Source organism: Notothenia rossii (genome assembly GCF_949606895.1).
Source record: "Notothenia rossii genome assembly, chromosome: 6".
Taxonomy (NCBI): domain Eukaryota; kingdom Metazoa; phylum Chordata; class Actinopteri; order Perciformes; family Nototheniidae; genus Notothenia; species Notothenia rossii.
Window position 1 is genome coordinate 41,950,526 of NC_136909.1, and position 23,483 is coordinate 41,974,008.

Here is a 23,483-nt window from a genome sequence, read left to right on the forward strand (position 1 = left end):
CCTCGAAAATCGGAGGGTTGGCAAGTATGCTTTCAACACAAGGCAATTCAAGGTGCTTTACAAAAATGAAAGACATTCAGACAAAGGCATATAAAAACAGTCATTAAAAAGAAAAGATAATTGGAGAAACATTATAAGAAAAAGTACATGAATAAAAAGTTACAGTGCAGTTTAAGATATGAATAGTTCTAGCAGAAGTTCCACTTTACTGATGAACACAACGGCTCAGTTTCAATTAAAAGCAGCGACAAAAAGATAAGTCTTCAGCCTGGATTTAAAAGTAGTCAGAGTTGCAGCTGACCTGCAGGTTTCTGGCAGTTTGTTCCAGATATTTGGAGCATAATAACTGAACGCTGCTTTACCATGTTTAGTTCTGACTCTGGGGACAGAAAGCTGACCAGTCCCTGAAGACCTGAGAGATCTGGATGGTTCATAATTTAGCAGGAGATCAGAAATGTATTTTGCGCCTAAACCATTCAATGCTTTATAAACCAGCAGCAGTATTTTGAAATCTATTCTTTGACACACAGGAAGCCAGTGTAAAGACTTCAGAACAGGAGTGATGTGATCCACTTTCTTAGTGTTAGTGAGGACTCGAGCAGCGGCGTTCTGAATCAGCTGAAGCTTTCTAATAGATGTTTTAGTGAGACCTGTGAAGACACCATTACAGTAGTCCAGTCTACTGAAGATAAAAGCATGGACAAGTTTTTCCAAATCCTGCAGTGACATTAGTCTTTTAATCTTAGATATGTTCTTTAGGTGATAGTAAGCTGATTTAGTAACTGTTTTAATGTGACTGTTGAAACTCAGGTCAGAGTCGATGACTACACCTAGATTTCTGGCTTTATCTGTTGTTTTGAACATTGCAGACTGAAGCTCAGCGCTAACTTTTATACGTTCTGCCTTGGCTCCAAAAACCATTACCTCAGTTTTATCTTTGTTTAATTGGAGAAAGTTCTGACACATCCAGTCATTTATTTGTTCAATGCACTTACTCAGTGTTTGAATTGGAGCATAGTCTCTTGGTGAAATGGTTATGTAAATGTGTGTGTCATCCGCATAGCTATGGTAACTTATTTTGTTGTTTTTCATTATCTGAGCCAGTGGTAGCATGTAGATGTAGTTAAAGAGAAGAGGCTCCAAGATGGAGCCTTGAGGAACCCCACATGTTATATTTGTCAACTCAGATGTGTATTTACCTATACAAACAAAGTTGTTTCTGTCCTTTAAGTAGGATTCAAACCAATTTAGACCTGTTGAGGAAAGTCCCGCCCGGTTTTCCAGTCGGTTTAGTAATATGTTGTGGTCAACAGTGTCAAACGCAGCACTGAGATCTAATAATACTAACACTGAAGTTCTGCTACTGTCTGTGTTTAAGTGGATGTCATTGAAGACCTTAACAAGAGCAGTCTCAGTGCTGTGGTTTGGACGAAATCCTGACTGGAACACATCCAAACTATAGAAGATATTTAAACACCACGCTCAGAGCTTTGTATGAATGAACAGCATGTTTGCGTTCACCTTTTTGAAGGGGTCAGATAAGAAACCCTGATGGTCATTTGGTTGGAGCTGACAAAGCCATACCTCTCTAAGGCGCACAGATGTGAGAAAGCTATTCATGGGCAGAAAGCCTCTTCCTGATATTGTTCCAGCAGCGGTTTGGCGCTGAGCCTTTGTGCTGGAGGTGTGAGCGGGCTGCTGGTCAGTCGCTGCTCCGGGCTCAAGGCCGTTCACAGACTGTCTTCAAGGAGCTTATTGTCCTCTCCTGATCGGCCATAATCCTCAGAGTTCACGAAAAACTCCACCAACCTCTCAATGATCAAACACGGCCTTGTTTTTCTTTCGTAAAAATGTCTAATTCATTCAATTTCTTTCCTTCTTTTTTTCAGTTGTATGAATTGGACGATGACGAAAAGCGCAAAGAGTTTCTCGATGATCTTTTCAGCTTCATGCAGAAACGGGGTGAGTGGTTTCCACAGCAATAAGCTTCTTCTTTCAAAAATAATGTTCAGATGTGTACCTTTGCACTCTTTTCCTTATTATTACAATTATTACTTTTCAGTTGTCAGTACCTATTAACAGATACCAAAGCTCCTGATGATTTTTGAAGTTTTTCCTTCTCAAGAAGTTGTTTGAGGGTCTATGAGATTGAGTTGAAAGCTGAATAAAAAGCAATGCACTGAAAAAATGCAAACATTGACTTTAATTAAAGGCATTATGGCCACAAATTTCACAAAACTGTATTTAGTTAGTGGAAAGCAATAATATTAAGTTGAACCTAATATTTGTATTCAAACTTAATATTATTGCTTTCAACTAACCTAATACAGTTACGGGAAATATATTGACGTAATACATTTGATAAAGTTAATCTTTCAATTTTTTCTGTGAAACTTTAATTTCATTTTTTTATCAAAACTCAATTCTGACAATTCCAGCTGATTATAGCAAGGTGACCTGGCATGATCAGCTTCTTCTTAGTGAAGGGCAACACCCTGTCTTCTTGTATTGGCCTCTTATGTGTGACGGTGTGTTTTCCCAAAGTGAGCATTCAGCTGGCAGCCGCTAGTTTTGTAGGGGGGAAATAGATGTGTGTTAGGACCCTTCCATAACATAAGGAAGTTAACCACCCAGCAGAGAATAAAAGGCCCTACCACTTACAATGAAAGTCTATTTTAGGAGCCCAAGGCTGCCATGTTTTTGTTACTTTGAATTCCTTGTTCGGTACACAATGTCTGCAGATACATAATGTCCTCACCTGTCTTGCCCTTACTCATAATGCACAATGGACATGGCATTAAAACGCGGGACTTTTATTGTGGTTTATTTTCAATAAACAATAATTGCTAACCCTAATCGAGTTCACAACAGAAAATGGATTTGAATCAAAATGCATAGGGTAAACGTTATGTATTTTTATTATAGAAAGTTTAATGTAGAATGAGAATGTAAAAGCTATAATTAAAATCTTTATCCTTTGTGTTTTGAAAAGTCACCTCATTTGCACAACATTAATATTAGCTGGAATGCATTAAAGTTTAAAGATGTCTTTTAATGAGTTGAAATGATTTGTGTTAGGTGATATCTACACATGGATGACATGTGATTTCGGAACAGTTGTAGCGAACAAACTTGTTGGTATGCAGGGATCACCAACTACATTTATCCAAGGGCCAACATTTATCCAATAGACACTTTCGCGGGCCAGAGATTTTTATATAGCCCAGATTTTTGAAGTTGTTGCAGACTCTTCACGCTAACGAAGGATCACTCTAGGCTACGGTCCCACAGCTCCTGCCTCTCTGTTGGACTCTGTCGCAGCGGGACTACTGCTGCGGAGCGCATGAAGCAGACTCTTCACAACGAAGGAACACTTCTTGTTCAAGGCGGCGGATTCCACATGTCGAATCGGTGGGAAGTCGGCCAAAGGCTGTCGGTCAAATAAATCACTCTGATTGGCTGTTCAGCGAATCAGTGCATGAGAAGCGAAACGGAAGTGAGGGACCCAAACAAACTATTAAGAAGGCAAATCTGAGATTTCATTTAACTTTTGAATGACGAATACACACTACCACCGCCTGCTGATAAGGAGAGTTATTGCCACTCACGCATGTGCGGTTCGTACGTGCTTCTTGGCCGTCGGCTGAAGTCTTTGCGGTGTGTTCCAGTGTGACACATGGCCAAGATGCAGAGATGCGAGGCGACACAACAGTCGGGGTCCGTCTGTATCAGGTTACATTACTTCTATATTGTGATACTAACAATTTCATTTAATGCGAATGTCAGAAGATTATATTCATTTTATATTTGTCTTTAAAACATCTGCTATATTGCCAGCAGCAGTTAACACGCTGGATGTTTGACACATTACTGTTTATGAAAATCCCAAAAAGCAAAGTCCGGTTTGAGTCCAGCTGTGCGGTGACAGCTGCATAAAGCACACGTTGATGAAGTAATGATGTAGTTGGGTGGTCACTTGGGTTTAGAGACGGTATGGATTGTTGTTGGAGCGTTCAATTAGAGATTGATTTTGGACTTAGTGTAAAGAGACATTGTCAGTGCAGAGCAGATCAGCAGCAGCCTATCTCCACCTCTCGCCTCTGACAACTTTGACTGCTCAAATATCCCAATCAATGTTTCTTGAACACATCACTGTCATTCAGCAGAGACAAAGAGATGTCAGCCAGGCTGGCTCTCTGCGCAGAGATCCAGTGAAAAGTGTCAAAAATACAGCGCTCCTCTCACCCTGTGGATTTATTGTCTGGATGAATCCGGACCACAGTCATACAGGAGGTTCGGGCTCTCATCTGAGCTGGACTGCATTGTATGGCTTGTCAGAATTGAGCTTAAGATGCAAATGTAGTTTTTATTATTTTTTGGACATAGATTGCTCACAGTGCAGGTACAGTAGCAGTCACAACTAAACTTCCAATAAAACAAAATGCTGTCAGAGGCTATACTAGTATCTCACTGTGATGCCTTTATAAAGAATTCTGGAATTGTGATTTCCCGATGTTTAAAGAAGAAAATGACACAAGCCATCACTAAAGTCACTGGGTAAAACATATCTAAGCAGGTGGACTAAGTACCATGAAACCACATTCAAGTGACAAGTGCCCAGAGATATTATAGCCAAATACAAATACGAACAATGATAGAAATACAAATAATGAAATGAATGAATAAATAACTGGCCTTTTGCTGTTTTGGATTGCAAGAAGTGACACTAGCAAGTCTTCAAACTTCCTCCAAAGAAAAAAAAAAATCATTTTTATAATGGCCTTCCAAAGTAACGCATTTGAGTGTTTTTTCATCTCACACTAGGTCAGCAGTGACATTATTTATTTATTTTTGTCAAAGGATCAATTAGTTGATCAACAGAAAACAACTCATCAACTTTTTTGATATTTGATTTATGTTTAATGGCAAAATGTGAGAAAATGCTGTTTACAGCCTCTGAAATATAGAGATTTCAGGTTACACTGGTGACATTTTCAGGTTACTCTCTCTTTGAAATCATAACAGAGTGAATATCCCTAACTCTCTTTACTGAATGACACACATCTTCACCACTAGGAAGCAGGCAGCCCAGTTCATCAGCTGTAGGGCTTTGGAGCTCAGGCTCTTTATTCCTCCATGCATACTGTTCACACCTGGTGTAAGCAGAGCCCGCTCAAACAGACATTGCTAAGAACTGCTCCGACTGCAAGCAGAGCACTTCTGACCAAAATCATTTAATCATAGTTGCAAAAATTCAAACATCAGCATTATCCAGTGTGAGGACCTGCTGAGATTCAGTATTAGGACAACTAAATTCATCATAATTGCCATACTGTATACCTTTTGATAGATTTTTGAGAACACCCCCTGTCCACCAGATAATCCACACGAACACTAATTAGAAGTATTAGTATGAAAATATTTGGAATAAATTCAATTGTATGCAATGAATGTACTTCACATCTACCGTGCATATCGCCATTGTTGAAAAAAGTTTAAAGAGCCTGTGACAGCATCCCAACAACTGTTTTGCAATGAAATATTGGGCTACTAGTAATCTCGAACCGTCAGTTTAAAAAAGAAGGTGCGATACCGTTCCGATAAATATCAATAATTTCGAGCATCGCGGGGAAATTCCATCAACTCATTTTGAAGTTTTGGGGGAAGCCGGAAGTGACGTCAATGCGGGAATGCTTCACTGTGCGGCGAGAGAGCCAAACACGGAACAAGTGTGTTGTCATGCGTAGAAATGGTGAATTACTGAGTTTAGGCACGTTAATAACGTTTTAATGAAGTTGACTACAGTATATTCATATTTGTCAGTGCTTTCATGTCAATTTGGTGAACATAAACATAAATGATCGTGGTGAAGATGATGATTAAATTAGGATTAAAAATCGGTAGTGAGAGCTGCTGAATTTCCTCCCGTAGGATGTGATATAAAAACAAATCGATTATTTTTGTAGTTCTAAACTCAAGTGGATGAAACTACATTTATTTATGCTTTCTTGTCAATTCGGCGAACATATGATACATTAAATGATCGTGAGGAGGATGATTTAAAAATCGTTTGTTTGAGCCGGTCTGCATTTCCTGATGAGAAAACAAACCGATGCTTTTTGTAGTTGTAGTACACCAACATGGATTATATATGGGGTTTTTTCCACAATGTTGGGGAAATTAATGGATAAAATGCATGGATTATTATTATTATTATTATTCCGACTCCGATCGGTACACTAGGTCCACCGTTTCCCCGCAGCGAGGCTCCCCCCGTTGACAGTTTACGTGGGCTGGGCTGGGTGCAGTGGCGGACTGGCCATCGGGACGAATCCCGATGGGCCGGTACCGAAGTGGGCCGGTCGGATAAGTCACTAGCACATCCCCCACTCCCCCCGTTGACAATTTACTTGCGGTACCGAAGTGGGCCGGTTGAGAGTCCCGGGCTGATTTTTAGTCCCAGTCCACCACTGGCTACATGACCGTATTATCGCCCATATTGACGCACCTAATTCCTAAACTTCTAATAGATACAACATAAACCGATCCTTCAGCCTCATATGAGCTCTCAGACACGTTCAAAATTAAACTGTCATCGCTGTCTGAGCTTGCTGCTGTGTGCCCCATCGTGCGTTTACATGCAGATGCTGGGATCCTGAACGGTGCAGCTGGAGCGCTTGGCCCGCAATGACGTCACACATCATTTGGCGGGATTTGAAGAATCCCCGAGAAAATCCAGAATATGGTCAACATCGAAAGGCAGATTAATGGTTATCAAAGTACAAATATCCAAAATCAGTTCAGTAACAGTTTTCAAGGGGACAATATTTACTCAAATTTATCGGTTTGGATGATGGGGGACACTCGTGTCACAGGCTCTTTAAGAAACGCCACATTACTCAACACTGTGAAACTTAATTTGATCATTTGGATAGTTATAAGCATAACGTTAAAAGTATATAAGCACTTGGGCAAGTTATTGCATACGTTTTATAATGTTTAATAATGCAGTGTGTCGGTCAGGATCGGTTGTTTCCGCGACAACACATTGTGTCACGTTAAGTGTGTCCATTCCAGGGTTCAGGTGATTACACCCTATAAAGCATCATTATGTATATGATATTTAATGTCTGCTGTTAAATGGACGTACCACCACACACTGGCACTTTATAAACTCTCTGAAGTCCTGACTCAGGAGAGCACCCCTTCAGTTTGACTATAGAGAGGCTGAAGATGCTGGTGCACATCTATTACACCTTAAAAGAAAACATGGCCGACTGCTCTTCATTGATTTATTTCCTGTCTTTAATTATATTCAGCCATTAAGTCCTCGCACATAGGCTGCAGTCAAATGTTCACATGGATTTTAATATTGTTTGTTTGTTAATTGATTTTACAAACCGAAACAGAGTCAATGGTGAGTAAATGATTGTCTGTCTAGCACACGCCGGTCCTCCTAATGTTCTCGTCATCTTGTCACCACTATTTCTCTTGTATACCAACGATGGTCAGACTTATTATAAAGACAGTAACGTTTTCAGACTAATGCGTGCAGTGTTCTCTAACCCACCGGGACGGACGGAGTCTGCTGACAGGCTGTGTCCAGTATCCAGTTACTGAAGGAGCTGTTTGTGCTGCTAATATTTGAACTATGAAGGGATTAAGTAATGAACGATATACATATCCAGTTTAGCACTTGTTTTTTACTGTACACTGAAAAACTGAAACGTTGACTTTAATGAAATGTCTGATGTCAACAGATTTCACATAACTTTTGAAATCAATAATATTAAGTTGAACCTAATATTTAGTATTTAAACTTCACATTGTTGCTTTCAACTAACCTAATACAGTTATGTGAAATGGAGACATAATACATTTAATTAAAGTCAATGTTTCAGTTTTTTCAGTGTAGTTGCGTTCACATAGTTTGCCCTTCAGCCAGAGATACATCATCACTGCACTAGACCTGATATGAGGTCTGACTTTCTACATCAATTGAGTTTCTCTATCAAAGTCATTATTTAAATGCAGTGTTATCACTATCAGTTACATGTACTGTATTCAGTCATGTATGGATGCTTGATCTTGACTCCTGTTGCCTTGTATGACAAGAAAGCCAATGAGTTTCCTGGTATAAAAATTAAAGTTTGGGATAAAGATGAAGTGGTATCATATCTAAGAAAATAAAGCTGCCAGAGGAGTGTCTAACTTTCTGTTTCATTCCCTCTGTGATAGCGCAGTATTTCACTTATATCTTGTCGGAGGGACCTTTATCGCTTGAATCATGCAGCAGATGTTCAGAACACATTTGTGGTGGTGGTGGTTCAGTGTGAAGCAGAGACATGGGATCCTCACGGAGAGATTCCATCAAAAGAGGAGCAGACAATGGCTGTGAGGGCCTCCTTTGTGTGTTGATAAATACCCACGGTGATTTACTGTTGCCCTGGGCTGTGGGTATTAATTGATTATTATCTCTGAAGACTACCATCAGCACTTTTCTCAAATAAGTCAACTTTTGTCCCCCACCTAATTGCTTAAGAATACTATGTGGAAAAGAAAAGGCTACTTGAGAGTTACTGTAAAAAATGGCTAAGTGTTCGATCGCTGTGACACTAAATATTCCTCCTTACTTTGCCTCACCTTTGAGTCGCCTTTCTTTATTTGATGTTTTTCTCTGTTTAGTGCAGTCTTCTCAGAGTGGGCACACTGAAAAAACTGAACCGTTGACTTTAATTGAATGTATTATGTCAATAGATTTCACATATCTGTATTAGGTTAGTTGAAAGCAATAATATCAAGTTTAAATCAAATATTAGGTTCAACTTAATATCATTGCTTTCAACTAACCTAATACAGTTATGTGGGAATTTGCTGACATGATACCTTTAATTAAAGTCAACGTTTCAGTTTTTCAGTGCAGGGGAAACTAAGCTAAGGCCTGTGCTCATGTTCTGTCATAATAAGTGTTTATTTAAGTAAATTATTGACAAAATATGCTATTTCCCACACAGTTTGACACCGGCGATAATACTCTGAGTTACGCTGCTTAATTCCTTGTTTTTGTTGGCCGTGTGATTTAACGAGCCATACCAAGTTGTTGTTTTGCTTTCATATTGGTAATCCTCTTAAACAGATACGTAAGATCCTGAAAGCAATTGACTCTGAACACACAAACAGAAGGCTAAAGAAGCATCTTTTCTGACAAGCTAGCAGTTAGCTCTTTTGTCTTGAAGGACTCGAGGTTGAATCCATTAGAATGAAGGGAGGTAATAATGAAATACCCAGCCTGTACAAGCTGTTCTATTATTGGCCACACTGAAAAAAGTGAAACGTTGATTTTAATTAAATGTATTATTTCAACACATTTCACGTGACTGTATTTATGGTAGCTTTACTCTTTATAGTCAACTACAGTTCAACATTATATTATACTAATTACAATCTTATCATTGTTCTGCTCAGTTTAACCTTAAAGCAAATAGTTGTATTGGACAAAACGGCTTACAAGCATTACAGTCACTATTGTCCTTCAGTTCATCTCAATATGTATGAGCACTATAAGAACAATTGTGTTAAATATCCTTAATGTGCTTTATTCAAGTGGAACATTGAATTAGCTTTATTGCCATTTAGCTGCAAACATCAGTCTCAGCTTTACCTTGTTAGTGTTTATGCTAATTGCCAAAGTTTAGCATGGTGGGTAATATGGTAAATCCTATCTGCTTTACCACAATCTGTTTGACTTCATACGAGGTACCTCTGACACACAGACAATACTCAAGTATATTATTGCTTGGATTTTTGTATGAATTGTGTTGAAAAATGGTGATGTGTGACAGGTTGTGTGCTCCCCCTCCTCCTCGTCTTCATTTCGGCGCTTGAGCAGAGCTAGATAAACAGTTGGTTTCCCCTGTGACGCTGCATTAATCGTTCATTTCATGGGTTAAAAGAGCAAAGTCAATGAGGAGGAGAAATTCTCATCCCATTATCGGCTTGGGGTGCAAAGTGAGCGCATCAGCGATGAAGCCAAGCATAAAGATGATTACTGCACTACTAGAGCCCTGATGCTCCACATTGTTCCAATTACAAACTCCTCTGTCTCTGCAGCTGAGGGATTAAGTGAAGACCACTGTTAGACTCTGAAAGTGGATTTCTCCCACCTTGTCCACCATTGCTCATTGTAATAATGATACATGACCTGATGAGATAGTTTGTGCTGACAAAAGGCCTCCATCCTCACTCTTTTATTCCTGATATCTCTTTCAGCGAATCAGAGAGACAAATACATCACCCTGGGTATTGAAAGCACATAACTCTTGTTTTAAGAGGCTTGTCTCTCCTCACATTCTGTCAGACAAAGGCTGAGCTTTTATTTATTACCTCAATCCTTGTTTGGTTGGCTATTGTGTCTTCAACAAAATAATAGTTTTATAGATAAGCATGGATGCACATTATAATCAGCGGTAATAAAGATCAAGAGGGCGGTGGACCGGACGATATACTGCTGCTTTGGTTTTGTATTGTGTCATTTTACTGTCAATTCTCCCTGACAATTATCACACTTCATACAGACCCTATGAAAACTACAATTGTGTTTTCATACCACATTAGCAACCACCCATTTGACACACAAACACGACAAATATATTTGTTATTCACAATTCATGCATTCATGAAGTTAACCTTTGGTTTTAACGACTTCCTTTATTGTCAAAATATAATTTACTGTTGTGATACAAAGACTGCAATCATTTCCATAACGTAAGTAGTCTCATGAGTGCAAACGTGTTACTGTCACTGTCACTTGAAACTAACCTAAAATGTATGTTTTATTGTCTTACTTTAACAATGTGATCACATGATTCCTTCCGATATTATTGCAGATCTGCTTTAACCCTTAGATGCATAAGTGGGTCTTTTTGGACCCGGTGAGGTGGTTTTCTTGGAGTATCTTTGTAATTACATTTTTTTTATCATTTCATATTCCTCAAAAAACATGTTTTGGATATCATGCCATTCAAATATTAAAAATCTACATTTTAAGAAATTGTAGTTTTTGTATTACTACCCCAAGCTTCCATAAGTGGGTCAAAAATGACCCGCATGCATTTTCTATGGAATTTCGTTTTTTTTTCAAAATGTAAAAAAAATGTCTAAAATTATAAATAGTGAAAAATTAAATATAAAATATTTCCAGTGTGAACCAAAATATAATGGTGATATATATAGTGATTTTTCTTAACCAAAATGACAAAAATGGCGTTTCTGGTAAAGGAAACACATTATTGTATGTTAACTAGCTGCTGCCTCAATTACTTTTATAATGCTGCTACATATTTGTATATATTTTAGCCTTGGATGTACATTTATTTGCTATTTTATCAACATGTGCCTTCCTTTTTTTGATCATGAAGATTGGATTTGTCCGTTCTTTTTTCCAGACAAACTCATACGCCTCATGTTATGAAGGATCATCCATACTGTAACCTGCTGAAGTCCTTTTTTGTCTCAATCAAGCCTCTCCGGCACTTTCCTCTCCAAAGAGCGATGTGGAGGCAGTGCAGCTTCAGATTTACTGCCGGTATTGTCTCGTGAGAGAAGAGGAACATCAATCTTTTGTTTTAATAGTGTCTCATTCGTTCAAATGCCAGCACCGCGAAACGAAGCCGTAATTACTGGCCTTAATTGATGTGGTTTTACCACCTTAGACGATACTTCAGAGCTCTCCTCCCCCCTCACTGTAAAGGCCCCACTGCTGTTGTTTGCACTATATTTCTGCCGCTATTGATTGCTATTATGGTAAATCCGATGGGCACAATGGAACTCTATCAGCAAAATGCAGGTTAATTATCTCAGGGTCAACCACTTTGGAATGTTCACAAAGAGCCGGCCGTTTGCTCTTTATTGCCTCACATTAAATTGCAAATACTAATTATTGTCTGCGCCTCTTTTTTCTGCTAATAAGGGGACAGGTTGGCCGTCATTAATAGAAGATTACCTTCCGTTTTCTACAGATTGTTTTTGTGAGTTTTAAACAGGCTTTAACAGACTCATTCATCTGTGGTGCTGTTGTTATTCCTTTAACCTTTTGCCCTTTATTTAATGTTTGATATGTAGTTTGTTATATATAAATACAGTATATTTACTGTGAGCATTGGGAGCTTGTGTCCCTTTTAAGATTGTTGCTCTGCATCATTAAGTGAGGTTATAGCTGCACATGTTCAATGTTTCCTCAAGAGATCATTCCTGTTGAAATGAAGCATGCATAATCAATAAAGGATTTCCAGTGGATGCGTATATAAGATATTAGAAACTTTTTGTGAAAGTTATATTTCTTGGTGTTAACAGAGCTGCCAGAAATGTGACTGGCTCCAGATCAATTGGCCTTATAAGAAGGTGCATAAGCCCATTGATCGGAGGAACCGAAGTGAATGGAATTGATTGTGGATATTGTGTTTGCTTTCTGCAGGGACTCCAGTGAATCGCATTCCTATCATGGCCAAGCAGGTGTTGGATCTCTACATGCTCTACAAGCTCGTCACAGAAAAAGGCGGCTTAGTGGAAGTCATCAATAAGAAAATATGGCGTGAGATCACCAAAGGCCTTAACCTCCCTACCTCCATCACCAGTGCAGCTTTCACTCTGAGAACACAGTGAGTATGAGCTCCTGCACTGACACTGTGTGTGTCCAACATGACTCACATTATCTGCTTTGATATTGTTTAAAGAGCCCTATTTTGCTTGTTGGTGTGTTCTCTTCCCTGTAGTGTGTTATAAAGGTTTTGGTGCATGTAAATGCTCTGCAGAGGCTCAAGTCCCTGAGTTTCTCTTACACACTCAACTCCTTTCTTTCTTTCCTGAATATAATGACATCACTATGTAACACTCGTGCTTGTATTGCCATCACATTGTTCGTGATAGGCTAAGGGGTGGGAAATCTCTAAGTTGTTGACCAATCACATGGCTAGCTAACAAGCAGTATGAGAGAGATAAAGAGCTGTTTGAACATGCAGCATGGAGACACAGCACACTGATATGAAGCTGAACATGAGCAGGATGGCCCCTTTAATGATGATTTTCGGGTCAGTACTATTTATTTGTTCTTGAAATGCCTCGCAAAGGCTTATTTGATTCTACGTGCCCAGACAGGTGAAAGGCACAGTCATGTTCACTTCCTGCAGCAGAGTGCATGTGTGGTCTCGACCTCGCTGTGATTCATGCTAATTATAGTCTTTAGAGGGCTCGGCCTTTAATCTGGAGCCTCCGTGTTCTTAGATTACACTGCGTTTGCACTTTATTCCTCACCACACAATCATCAAAGGAAAGTGTTATTTAAAAAAAAAAAAAAGTATTTAATGAAATATTTGATACCTTTCTAGTACAAAAGAAATAACCCTGAATTGTATTGCATTGATTGCCCTCAGGAGGTTTTTGGTATGTATGCCTTCAGGGCAGAATCAACTCTGTAGACCCTGTGAGGAGTTGTCACTTACAATGATTTAAACACTAGATAATTGCTATAATTACATAAGGTAAAGATGTAGGGGTTTTGCCTGAGCATGCATCGTCCTTGGTGCAGGATGCTTTTATGAATCTGGTCTCTGTGTTGGTTTTAGGAGGCATAGTTACACACAGTGAGCTGAGAGATATATAAGGTGGAAAGAGCAACAATTTAGTAAACATATTATATCAAATTATTATTTAAGGTATTATTGTTAAAATGTATATTATTGCTTCCAACTAACTAATACAGTAATAGGACATTTGTTGATATGATACATTTAATTGAGGTCAATGTTTCAGTTGTTTGGGTGCTGCTTACTTAAGATGAAGAATACATGATGCAGCACTAATCACACTTCATTTGGCATGATGGGTAACTAACTGATTTAAACTGTTGGTGATAGAGGACGTTGTGTCTTTCCGCGCGCGTGCGCGTGCGTGCGTGTGTGTGTGTGTGTGTGTGTTGCAGCGCAAACTGACAGGAGGTCAAACACACAAAGCTTTTCCTCCCAGCACAAATGTTTCTGAAGTCAACAGATATTCAGTCGTCCAGCTGTGGAACTGAACTAACTCTACAGGTTCTCGTTTGAGTCATATTTGAGATCATTTTAAATTGGAGGACAGATTTCTCTGTAAAGTGCTTCCTTCTTTCATCCTCCCTCTCTTCTCCTGTCTGCAGTCTTTAGTCGTAAGAAGCTGATGATCAACCCAGTTAGGTGTGAACATGTTGGGTGGAAACTCGCTGGGATTAGGAAGGAAAACATTTTCAAATTGACATTGACACGTTTTAAGTAATCTGATAAATGGAGAAAGCAGGCTGTTACTAACATACATGTTAACCCCTCTGTGATTAAAGGGTGATGGCATTGGGTGATTTGTTTATTATGTTTTATTTGTAAAAAAAAAATGGAAATGAAAGCATTTTCAGGTAAACCCTGCAAACGATTCAACAGTTACAATGTGTACTTTGAAGTGTCATGGTTTCATTGTGGGACGGTTTTTTCAATGTCTCTCCAACCCTGCACGTATGGATTGATGAAAGAGTGATTGACAACATGTGACAGAGTAAATGATTGCCCTTTCTCCTTCCCTGCAGGTATATGAAGTACCTCTACCCGTATGAATGCGAGAAGCGGGGGCTCAGCTCCCCCGGTGAGCTCCAGGCAGCCATCGACAGCAACCGGAGGGAGGGCCGGCGGCAGAGCTACGGCTCGGCCCTCTTCAACTACTCTCCTGTGGGCACCCCCACCCTCCTGTCCTCACCAAAGATGCACATGTCCCACCTCTCCATGCCCATGCACAACTCTGGCCATATCTCCCAGGTGCCTGTGATAAAGAAAGGTACCACACAAGGTTTAAATTCATGAAACAATCAAATATTGAACGTTTAAAAAAAAAGACGCAAACTCAACACTTCCTCCATGTTGACTGGTTGTTTACAGTATACTGTTTCCACACTCATTCTTTAAAGAGGTCCGATTAAGCCCTTTCCTGTAGTGTGTCATATAGGTTTTAGTGCATGTAAATGGTCCTCAAAGGCCTGTGTTTCCTCCAGAAGGAGTATCTCTCCCACCACGTCTTTCTTTCATGTACTGCAGCTGGTTCTACCTTAGGAGAGTTCATCACTAACTACCAAACCAAACTTCCTGTGCAAGTATTTTTCCATGTATGGTCATATTGCTAAGGGGGCTTATTGTCCTGGTGGGCTTTTCCTTTGAATAATTTGTTTAGGATTCAATAAGTGGATGCAAGAAGTTTTACATTTAATTGAAAGTATCTTAACCATAAAAAAGACAGGTCTATTAAAAATAAATATTGTAACGCAGAGTTATACCGAGTAAGGGGATAATAATGTGTAAATATGCATTAAACTGAATGTACCATGGCATTGTTAGATAACTAATAGCTGGATACTTAAAGCATTATGTGCAAACCAACCCTTCAGCAGGCATTGTGCAGTGTACTTTTTACAAAGAGAAATATGGCACAAAAGCATGAAGTTGGTGTGATGAAATAATAATGATAAAAATAATATAGGCATGATGCAGGACACCCAAATAAATATTTATTTCTGTCACCCCGAAGGATGATTCATTTCCTCCGTATGAACACTTTGTCAAACAAAAGCTTTCACGTGATGTGTTTTAGGGATCACAACATCTATTTGAGAAAGAGTCGCATGATTCCCCGGCTACATAAGAAGAATTCAGTGTGTTCACATGTCAGGAATATGTGTCACAATTCCCCCCAAAGAGGAAACATCTTGCAGGACTTCCTCATATCAGCGTTTTCCGAGACACACTAATGCCCCACGAAGAGCACAGGAGCGCTTTGATTACAGCTCCGCGAGGAAAACAGCCTCTGAGTAATTAGCGTAGCGTGCCATGGAGACATCAGACAGCTCTTTTAGTGATATCAGTGTAGTTACGCTGGGGTTCACATATTACATAGGATGCATTGTTTCAATCAACAAACTGAAAAATGTGCAAGCATCATGTGTTCCTGATGGGTTGTTCTTCTTCTCACCTTCTGCAGCATGTGAGCCTTTGTTGGTTGCTTTATGTTCCCCAGCCAGCATTAACAACACAAAGCACTCAAGCTTAAACAGAAAGCCTGCAGGGGCGTCTACAATCTGGCTAAATGTTAAATCACCAAGAACAATTTAATCGTAAAGTTTAAAATGATTTTTTTAACATCATAAGATGGAAATATATACAGTGCTAATCAGGGCAGGAATTTCACGAGGGCCACGAGGGCCATGGCCTCCCACTTTGGCCTTGTGCCCTTAAAAATGATATCTGCCATAAGGCCACAGTGGCCTTGATGCCCTCTCTGATCAAGTTTTGTGGTTTAGCAGTCTGCCTCTTTTCTGACACGGCTTCAACACCAGCATATTTTGAAGGAGGAAAAAAAAATCAGCGGTGCGCTTGATTTGAGCCTGGAATGCACCGCTCGGACGGTCTATGATGACAGTTGACATCAGTCTAGGACAGGGGTCGGCAACCCCTGGCACGCGTGCCAGCACTCTCTCTCTCTCTCTCTTAAAGGGACAGCGATCTCATCTCACTCTGCATGAACCTAATATCATAACATGTGTGCTGTGGAAAATCACAGAACGGAAGATCGCCCTTATTATTATTATGCCGTTTAAACCAATTGTTTAAATGTGTTTGTTAAATTCGGCATCATGTAAGTTGCGCGCTGACATGTCCACAAACTGCTTCCCCGCAGCGAGGCTGATAGTTGACGAGCGTCAAGCTCCTCAACCCCCCCCCCCCGTTGATAATTCTCGATCGTTGGCACGCTGATAAACCTTTTTTTTTTAAATGGCACCTCATATGAAAAAGGTTGCCGACCCCTGGTCTAGGACCTATCTCCGCCCACCCCCTCACGCGTCCGTGTGCGTAGGACGGTCTAGGACCTAGCTAGCTGATTTTCCGCTCAAGAAAAGGCTGAGGTGAGGTAAGGTTTTGTGATGATCCTGTTTGCCGTTAAGTTTTTCATTTGTCCAGCTTTAAGTGTAATTTTATGGATAACATTACTATTTCTTGCTCGTATGGTAATGCATAATTATAATATTTTGAAGTGTTTTTGTTACTACTTGGATAAGTTATGTTGCAGTTGTGTTCTTTTTTTATTATTATCTAGTGCTAGGCAGTTAGCGCTGTGTTGTTAGCTGTCAAAGACCTCTGTGCAGACTTATTTGACCACCGGCGATCACAGACGGAAGTTCAAAGTTTGCTGCTCGTTTATATCGCCCAATTTTCAAAACGCGATCAAAATACCCATTCACATGTCTTGTGGCATGCCTGAACTGTCTACATACGACATTGTGCGTCACCATAGTAGGGAAACTTTCCTCCCATTATGGTCCAGATTCTTGTTGGAGAAGGGAAGAATGTACCCCAATCTGCTGCACCTAATACAAATAGTCCTAGTTTTTCCTGTCTCTACCTCTCAAGTTGAACGGCAGTTCTCAGTAATGAAGAGAATGCAGGGCGATTGGCGTTTAAGCCTGCACACTTCAACAATTGAAGATCTACTCCTCATCAAATCCCAGGGTTGTGCTCCTGCTGAATATCAAAGTGATGAAGCTGTGGCAAGATGGTGGGCAGCTGGCATCAACAAAAGGAGACCCAATATTTATCCCTATGGTCAAAGGAACCCCAAAAGTCCAAATCTCCCTGACTCGTCATCATCTCCTTCTTCAAGTGACTCAGAATAAGGAAGCACCTTGACGTAGGCCCACTACCACAGTCTCACAGTGAGCCAAACATGTCTGTGCTATAAGAATCCTTTGTAGTTTTAATAAAGAATTTGTTTAATTGCAATTTGGTGTCCATTGAATGCTTAATAAATATATATAAAAGTATTGTAAATGCATATACAATCGTAGTCACTTCATATCGTATGTTAAATCATTGTTTTAATTTATGGCCTTGGTGCCCTGGCTTTTGGCCTTTGTGCCCTTAAAAAATTGACAACTCAAAAGGCCAAGTGGCCTTGCCCCTAAAATGACGAAATTCCAGGCCTGGTGCTAATAGAAGCCAAAGACAGATTACGGCCCAAATACACATTATGCAGCATTTGCATGGAGAGGTGTCAAAGCAAAAGGGCTGCCATGTGTCAGAGCCTGGGAGCAGTTTTCTGTCACCATAGGGAACAAAACATATATATACAAAAACATTGGCATGTTGTTAAAAATCTGCAAGAATTCTGGGCATCAAATGATAAATAATTCAAAGTTGATTTGAATACTAATGGAATAGAACGCCCAGCAATATCAGTTTTAAAGTAAATTAACCTTTACAAGAATCTTACCAGAAATCTGAAACCTAGGAAATGGTTGTGCCACAGATTACGAGGTTAATTAATTATAAAATAAAAACACAATTACATACTCCCAGGTGCATTATAATGGTGCATTTCTAGATCTTAAATATCACGACGGTACTTGTGACATGCACAGGCCTGCAGACTATAAGATATAACCTTCTTGTTCTTCTTCTCTCCAGAGGAGCCCATGATGGCCGGCTACCTGCCCGGCCGGGGGGGTCTCCCCATGTCTCACAGCAGCCACCACGCAGCAGTCATGGCGGCCCAGGCCCAGGCAGCCGCGGCCGTCCAGGCGGCGGCTCTGGAGCAGCTCCGAGAGAAGCTGGAGGGGGGGGAGCCGCCGGAGAAGAAGATGATGATTATGGAGGAGCAGCAGAGGATTGTGCAGCACGCTCTGCAGCAGAACCTGCTGGCCATGGCCTCCCAGCTGCCCCTCAACATCAAACTCAACAACAGAGGTGCGTGTGATCATCCTTTGCAATTATTCATTGTTTATTATTGATGTAGATAAAGAGGCCAATTCCTGCTTTTTGGGGTTTTCCCTTTCCTGCAGCACAGGCAGTATGAGACAAATACAGAGCTTTTTGAACATTTAAGTATGGACACATATCCCAGTGAATGAAGTCGGCACGGCGGCCCACATTGAAAATGACTTAGGCCTACCTTTGATGATAAATCACTGAAACACAAAGTCCATCCTCCATTCCTTTTGGATGAAGCACTTGATGGCGGGTCATGCAGCTGATCCTTTGCCACTCCAGTTTATCATTGTAACTCAATCCTGAAAATGACTCAGTTAATAATTTCGCAACGAAGTCATCACTATCACTGAATTGAACAAACTTATGCTAATCATAAATCTATCGATCATATAACTAAAGAAATATTGGAAAAACAAATATTTTAAAGAAAAACATTTTTTATGTTTTCAAATATATATTTTTACAATATCTTAGGCCCTCAGAGAGGGCCTAGAGGGCCCTGACGGCTCGCCACTGCAGTAGAGACACAAAATACAAATATGAAACTGAAAATGAGCTGAATATGTCCTCTTGAAATTACAATTGCAGTTATTTTTACATTTAATTTTGAAGTGAAAATTTTTGGTATAAAACAAATTCACATGAAATATTACAGGGCCATGACCTCTGCACCTTATCATTATTAGTAATTATAGTGAAATTGTCTGCATGGCTTCCGCAATGAAGTGTAAAATGGCTGGCAGGCATTATATCGGAGGCTTAAGAAATGTTCAGGTTACAACTCAGTAGACTACTGTTGCCCTTTGGAGGGAACAAAGGGATTTTAGCCTTAGCCGACCATTTACATATACAAAACCCCAAAAAGCAGAATAAGGCCCCTTTAAAGTTGTCTTTTTACTATTAATTGTTACATGTTTATGATATACCCATTTTGTATTTTCTGAACCATTCAACATGTGTAATCCTAATTTGAATGCATCATTTAGCATCAGGTGTTTTAATGCTGAGGTGGTGAGCTGCCTCTTATCAGACCTAAATGACAGTCTGCCCCTGTGGGCGGTTTCCAAAACAGCTAATGGCGTGCCAGAGGGATCCAGCTGTGGACCACTAATGTGCACATAGTTCATCATATAACATGTGTAATTTAATGCTCAGCCCCATAGATGTGATGAAGAAATAGTTCTTGTTGACCACAGGGAGAAGACAGCGTGTCATGAGTAAAAATGCTGCAGCCAGCGCGGCTCCTGACAAGCTATAAGTCACATATGACTTAATGATAGAGGCTAAAGGAAGAATAAGCGGCCTATCTGCTCAAGTGTGATATCATTTCTGTCTGCATCACTGCCTCTCTCGTATTAGTCATAATAGCGGGCTTTGCACTTGATACGTGATGGAAAAATGAGTGAGAATCTTTCCCAGGTTAATTCCCACGCTGGTCGTCTGGCTCTGGCCCTCACATATAAACACTGTCATTTAAAGATTACATCCAAACACTATTATTTGTCTCCACCCAGTTGCACTTAGACAGATAAATGTGTGTTTACAGATGGTTTGATATCACAGCAGCCTTGCTTAAGACCTTTGTTATTTCAGAAACAGTCACATTAATTCAGAAGTTTTCACACTTTGTGCTGCAATAGGACTCATCTATAAGTGACATGTACAAATGGCTGTAACATCTTTTGACAGGTCTTTCTCCCAAGAACTCTTTAATAAAGCTCTCCTTATCCTGTCACTCTCTGAGTTATCACCAATACTCCAGCGAGCGCTCCTCTTGCTTCTTCTGTTCCTTTTCTAAATGCTCATATTGAGTTTTTCTCTCTCTCGTTCTCTGCTCCTCTCTTGACAGATGATAGACAAGAGACCGCATTGAACCTGTCTACCAACGGCATTAGCAGCATCAACATGTCAATAGAAATAAATGGAGTTGTCTACACAGGTAAATAGAGGGGCCGTTTGCTGATGTAATTGCAGGCAGGAAATCCAATAAGTTATAGCAGCACCCTGGTGCTTAGTCCTCTACGCAATTTGATGTCTTTGCTATAAAATCCATCGTAATGAAGTGGCAGTCCAATAGAGTTAAAAAAGTTAAATATCTCAAAATTGGGCCTGTGGAGTTCAGGTCGATGGGGCTTATTGTCTTATGTTCCTACCTGTGTGTGTGTGTGTGTGTGTGTGTGTGTGTGTGTGTGTGTGTGTGTGTGTGTGTGTGTGTGTGTGTGTGTGTGTGTGTGTGTGTGTGTGTGTGTGTGTGTGTGTGTGTGTGTGCGTGTGTGCGCACATGTTTCAGCTAATCATTGATTTTGTGTATTTTATTATTATTACTATTATTATTATGTATGTATATATATATATATATATATATATATATATATATATATATATATATATAAAAACTGTAGCCTGAGACAAGTAGTTTTCATTTTAACATTTAACCAAATTAGTTTATAGTTGTGTTTTTTTTAATTATTATTCGGTTTCCCTAATTTCGAACAACTTCACCTACTTAGTCATGTTAGGTAAAGCTAATTTTATGTAATGTGAATGTTGTCTATGCACAGCATACAACAATAAGTATTGTACTTTAATTACTATTTAGCAGAGGTGGGGACTCGAATCACATGACTTGACTCGAGTCAGACTCAAGTCGCATATGTTTGGACTCGAGACTTGCTTGACTTGGTATTCATGACTTGAGAGTTAACTTAAAGTGGACCTATCATGCTATATTTGAATAATATAGTGTAGGACCATACCTATATAAGGCATATTCATACTTTTTATTTTTCAAAATACCAAACAGATCATGCATTTTAGCCATTCCTCATTTTGCTCAATTTAACACTGTCTTTTCATGGGCTGATTCTGTGAGAACAGCACCATCTACAGGCCTGGCATATGTACTACAGCGTCTCCAGCGCTTTCGAACGGCAATGTCCGTGGCTGTCTCCTCCTGATTGGTGGAGTTGGCCCAATAGCCGTAGCGCCACTTCTGTGACGTCATAGAAGTGTTCAAATCTGGATCAGTTCTTTATCAGATCCGTTGCAGCCCTTTTTAAGAGATTTGGGTATGAAGGAAAATAGAGAGGGTTGTGTTTTCTGACACTTGGTGAGGTCCCTGGAACACCGGGTACATATATTCATGTATAAAAAACGTACAAAAGTGCATTTTACATGATAGGTCACCTTTAAGCTAGAGACAGATGACTTGAAAGGACTTGACTTTTTAAAATTAAATATTTGCGTTTGTTTTTGTATTGAGATATTACGTTTAGTTTTTTCTAAATGTGATTGGGTGATTGTAGCGCCATGCGCGCAAACCTGGCAACCCACTAGAAGGCAGGAGTCTCAGTTAACATGGCAGCGGCTAGCGTTACTCCAAAAATACTGAAGTTTGGATTCAAGGATTATGTTGTCGATGACGGTAATAAGAAGAGAACAGCGGCATGCAGGGTCTACAGCATAAAGATCAGCGACACGACCACCACAACATCCAACTTCATTCGTCACTACAGTACAAAAAAACCCACAGAGAAAGGTGCGTGAATGTGTTGTGTTAGCTACAAAGCTAACGTTAAGTTTAAGCTACGTTAGACTTGGTTTCAAATCGATTAAGCATTGCAAAGAGAAGAAAAAACGGTAAATGAACACTAGAACCGCCAAGGGATTAATTTCTACTAACGGCCCGTCCACACAGCGGCGTGCATTGAAAGCTTCACCATTCACTTTGAATGGGATGACTGGCAGCGTGGCTCGCTGCAAAAGTTGAGCAATGTTCAACTTTTGAAGCCTCGGCAGAAGCGTCAGCCAATCTAATCAAATGCCAGTACAAGCTCTAGCCAATCAAACCGCTGCTTGTGTGTCAGGGGCGGGAGATTCATGTGATTGGTTGTTGGTCGAGCCGGCAAGCTTCAACGCACGCCGCTGTGTGGACGGGACGTAACCCTGATACTGACGGGCTGTCAGGAGAGAGAGAGAGAGAGAGAGAGGAAAAGAGATGCCTCGTTTATTTCCCCTGTGTTATTATCAGAAGTTACTGGAAACTTTTGAGTAATGTAGTTCATCTACTTTTAGTAGTTTGTTTAAATGTTTTAATGATGTTGTTTTTGTTTGTAGAAGTGCATCATTTCTTGATTTATTGTAAAATGAATCTGAACTTTTTGATCTGTTATGATGATAAACTGAAGCAATTTCTAAATTAACCCAATTAAGTGAGTTTTAAATCGTCCTACTTAGTTTATAAGGAAATTATGAAGAGGAACAAATGAAATGATTTGAAAATGACATCTATGTAGGTGCTGACGCTGTTGGCGGTTCTAGTGTTAACAGAAATTTAAATTAAATATGTGTAATGGCAAATGCCATATATGATTTTCTTACCTGGAATTCTGCCTTTTTGAACAGACTTTTTGATTGAGTCCTAGCTATATTGTCTGCAGTTCTAGGGTTAATATTAATCTAATATGATTGTCATCGGTCTAAATGAGATTTCAAATGATTAACTGTGTATGTAATGAAGATCATAGTGTGGGTTGAATCCATTTTCATAACCACTGTCTTTTAACTGATTTAAATGCGGAAACTGGGCTTATTCATCAGAATTTTGTATGACGACTTGACTTGATTGACCTGAGCAATGACTTGACTTGACTTGCTTGA

The 23,483-nt window shown here is 39.8% G+C and overlaps 1 protein-coding gene across 1 annotated transcript in view; it reads left to right on the forward strand.

Moving 5' to 3' along the window:
- The window catches only part of arid3c (AT rich interactive domain 3C (BRIGHT-like)), a 97,182-nt gene that overhangs the window by 68,765 nt on the left and 4,934 nt on the right, over window positions 1–23,483 (forward strand). Inside the window, exons 3-7 of the mRNA XM_079686842.1 lie at window positions 1,890–1,962; window positions 12,473–12,656; window positions 14,603–14,847; window positions 18,522–18,800; window positions 20,674–20,763. Of these exons, the coding sequence (XP_079542968.1) occupies window positions 1,890–1,962; window positions 12,473–12,656; window positions 14,603–14,847; window positions 18,522–18,800; window positions 20,674–20,763 (871 nt within the window). The remainder of the gene's footprint in view (window positions 1–1,889; window positions 1,963–12,472; window positions 12,657–14,602; window positions 14,848–18,521; window positions 18,801–20,673; window positions 20,764–23,483) is intronic.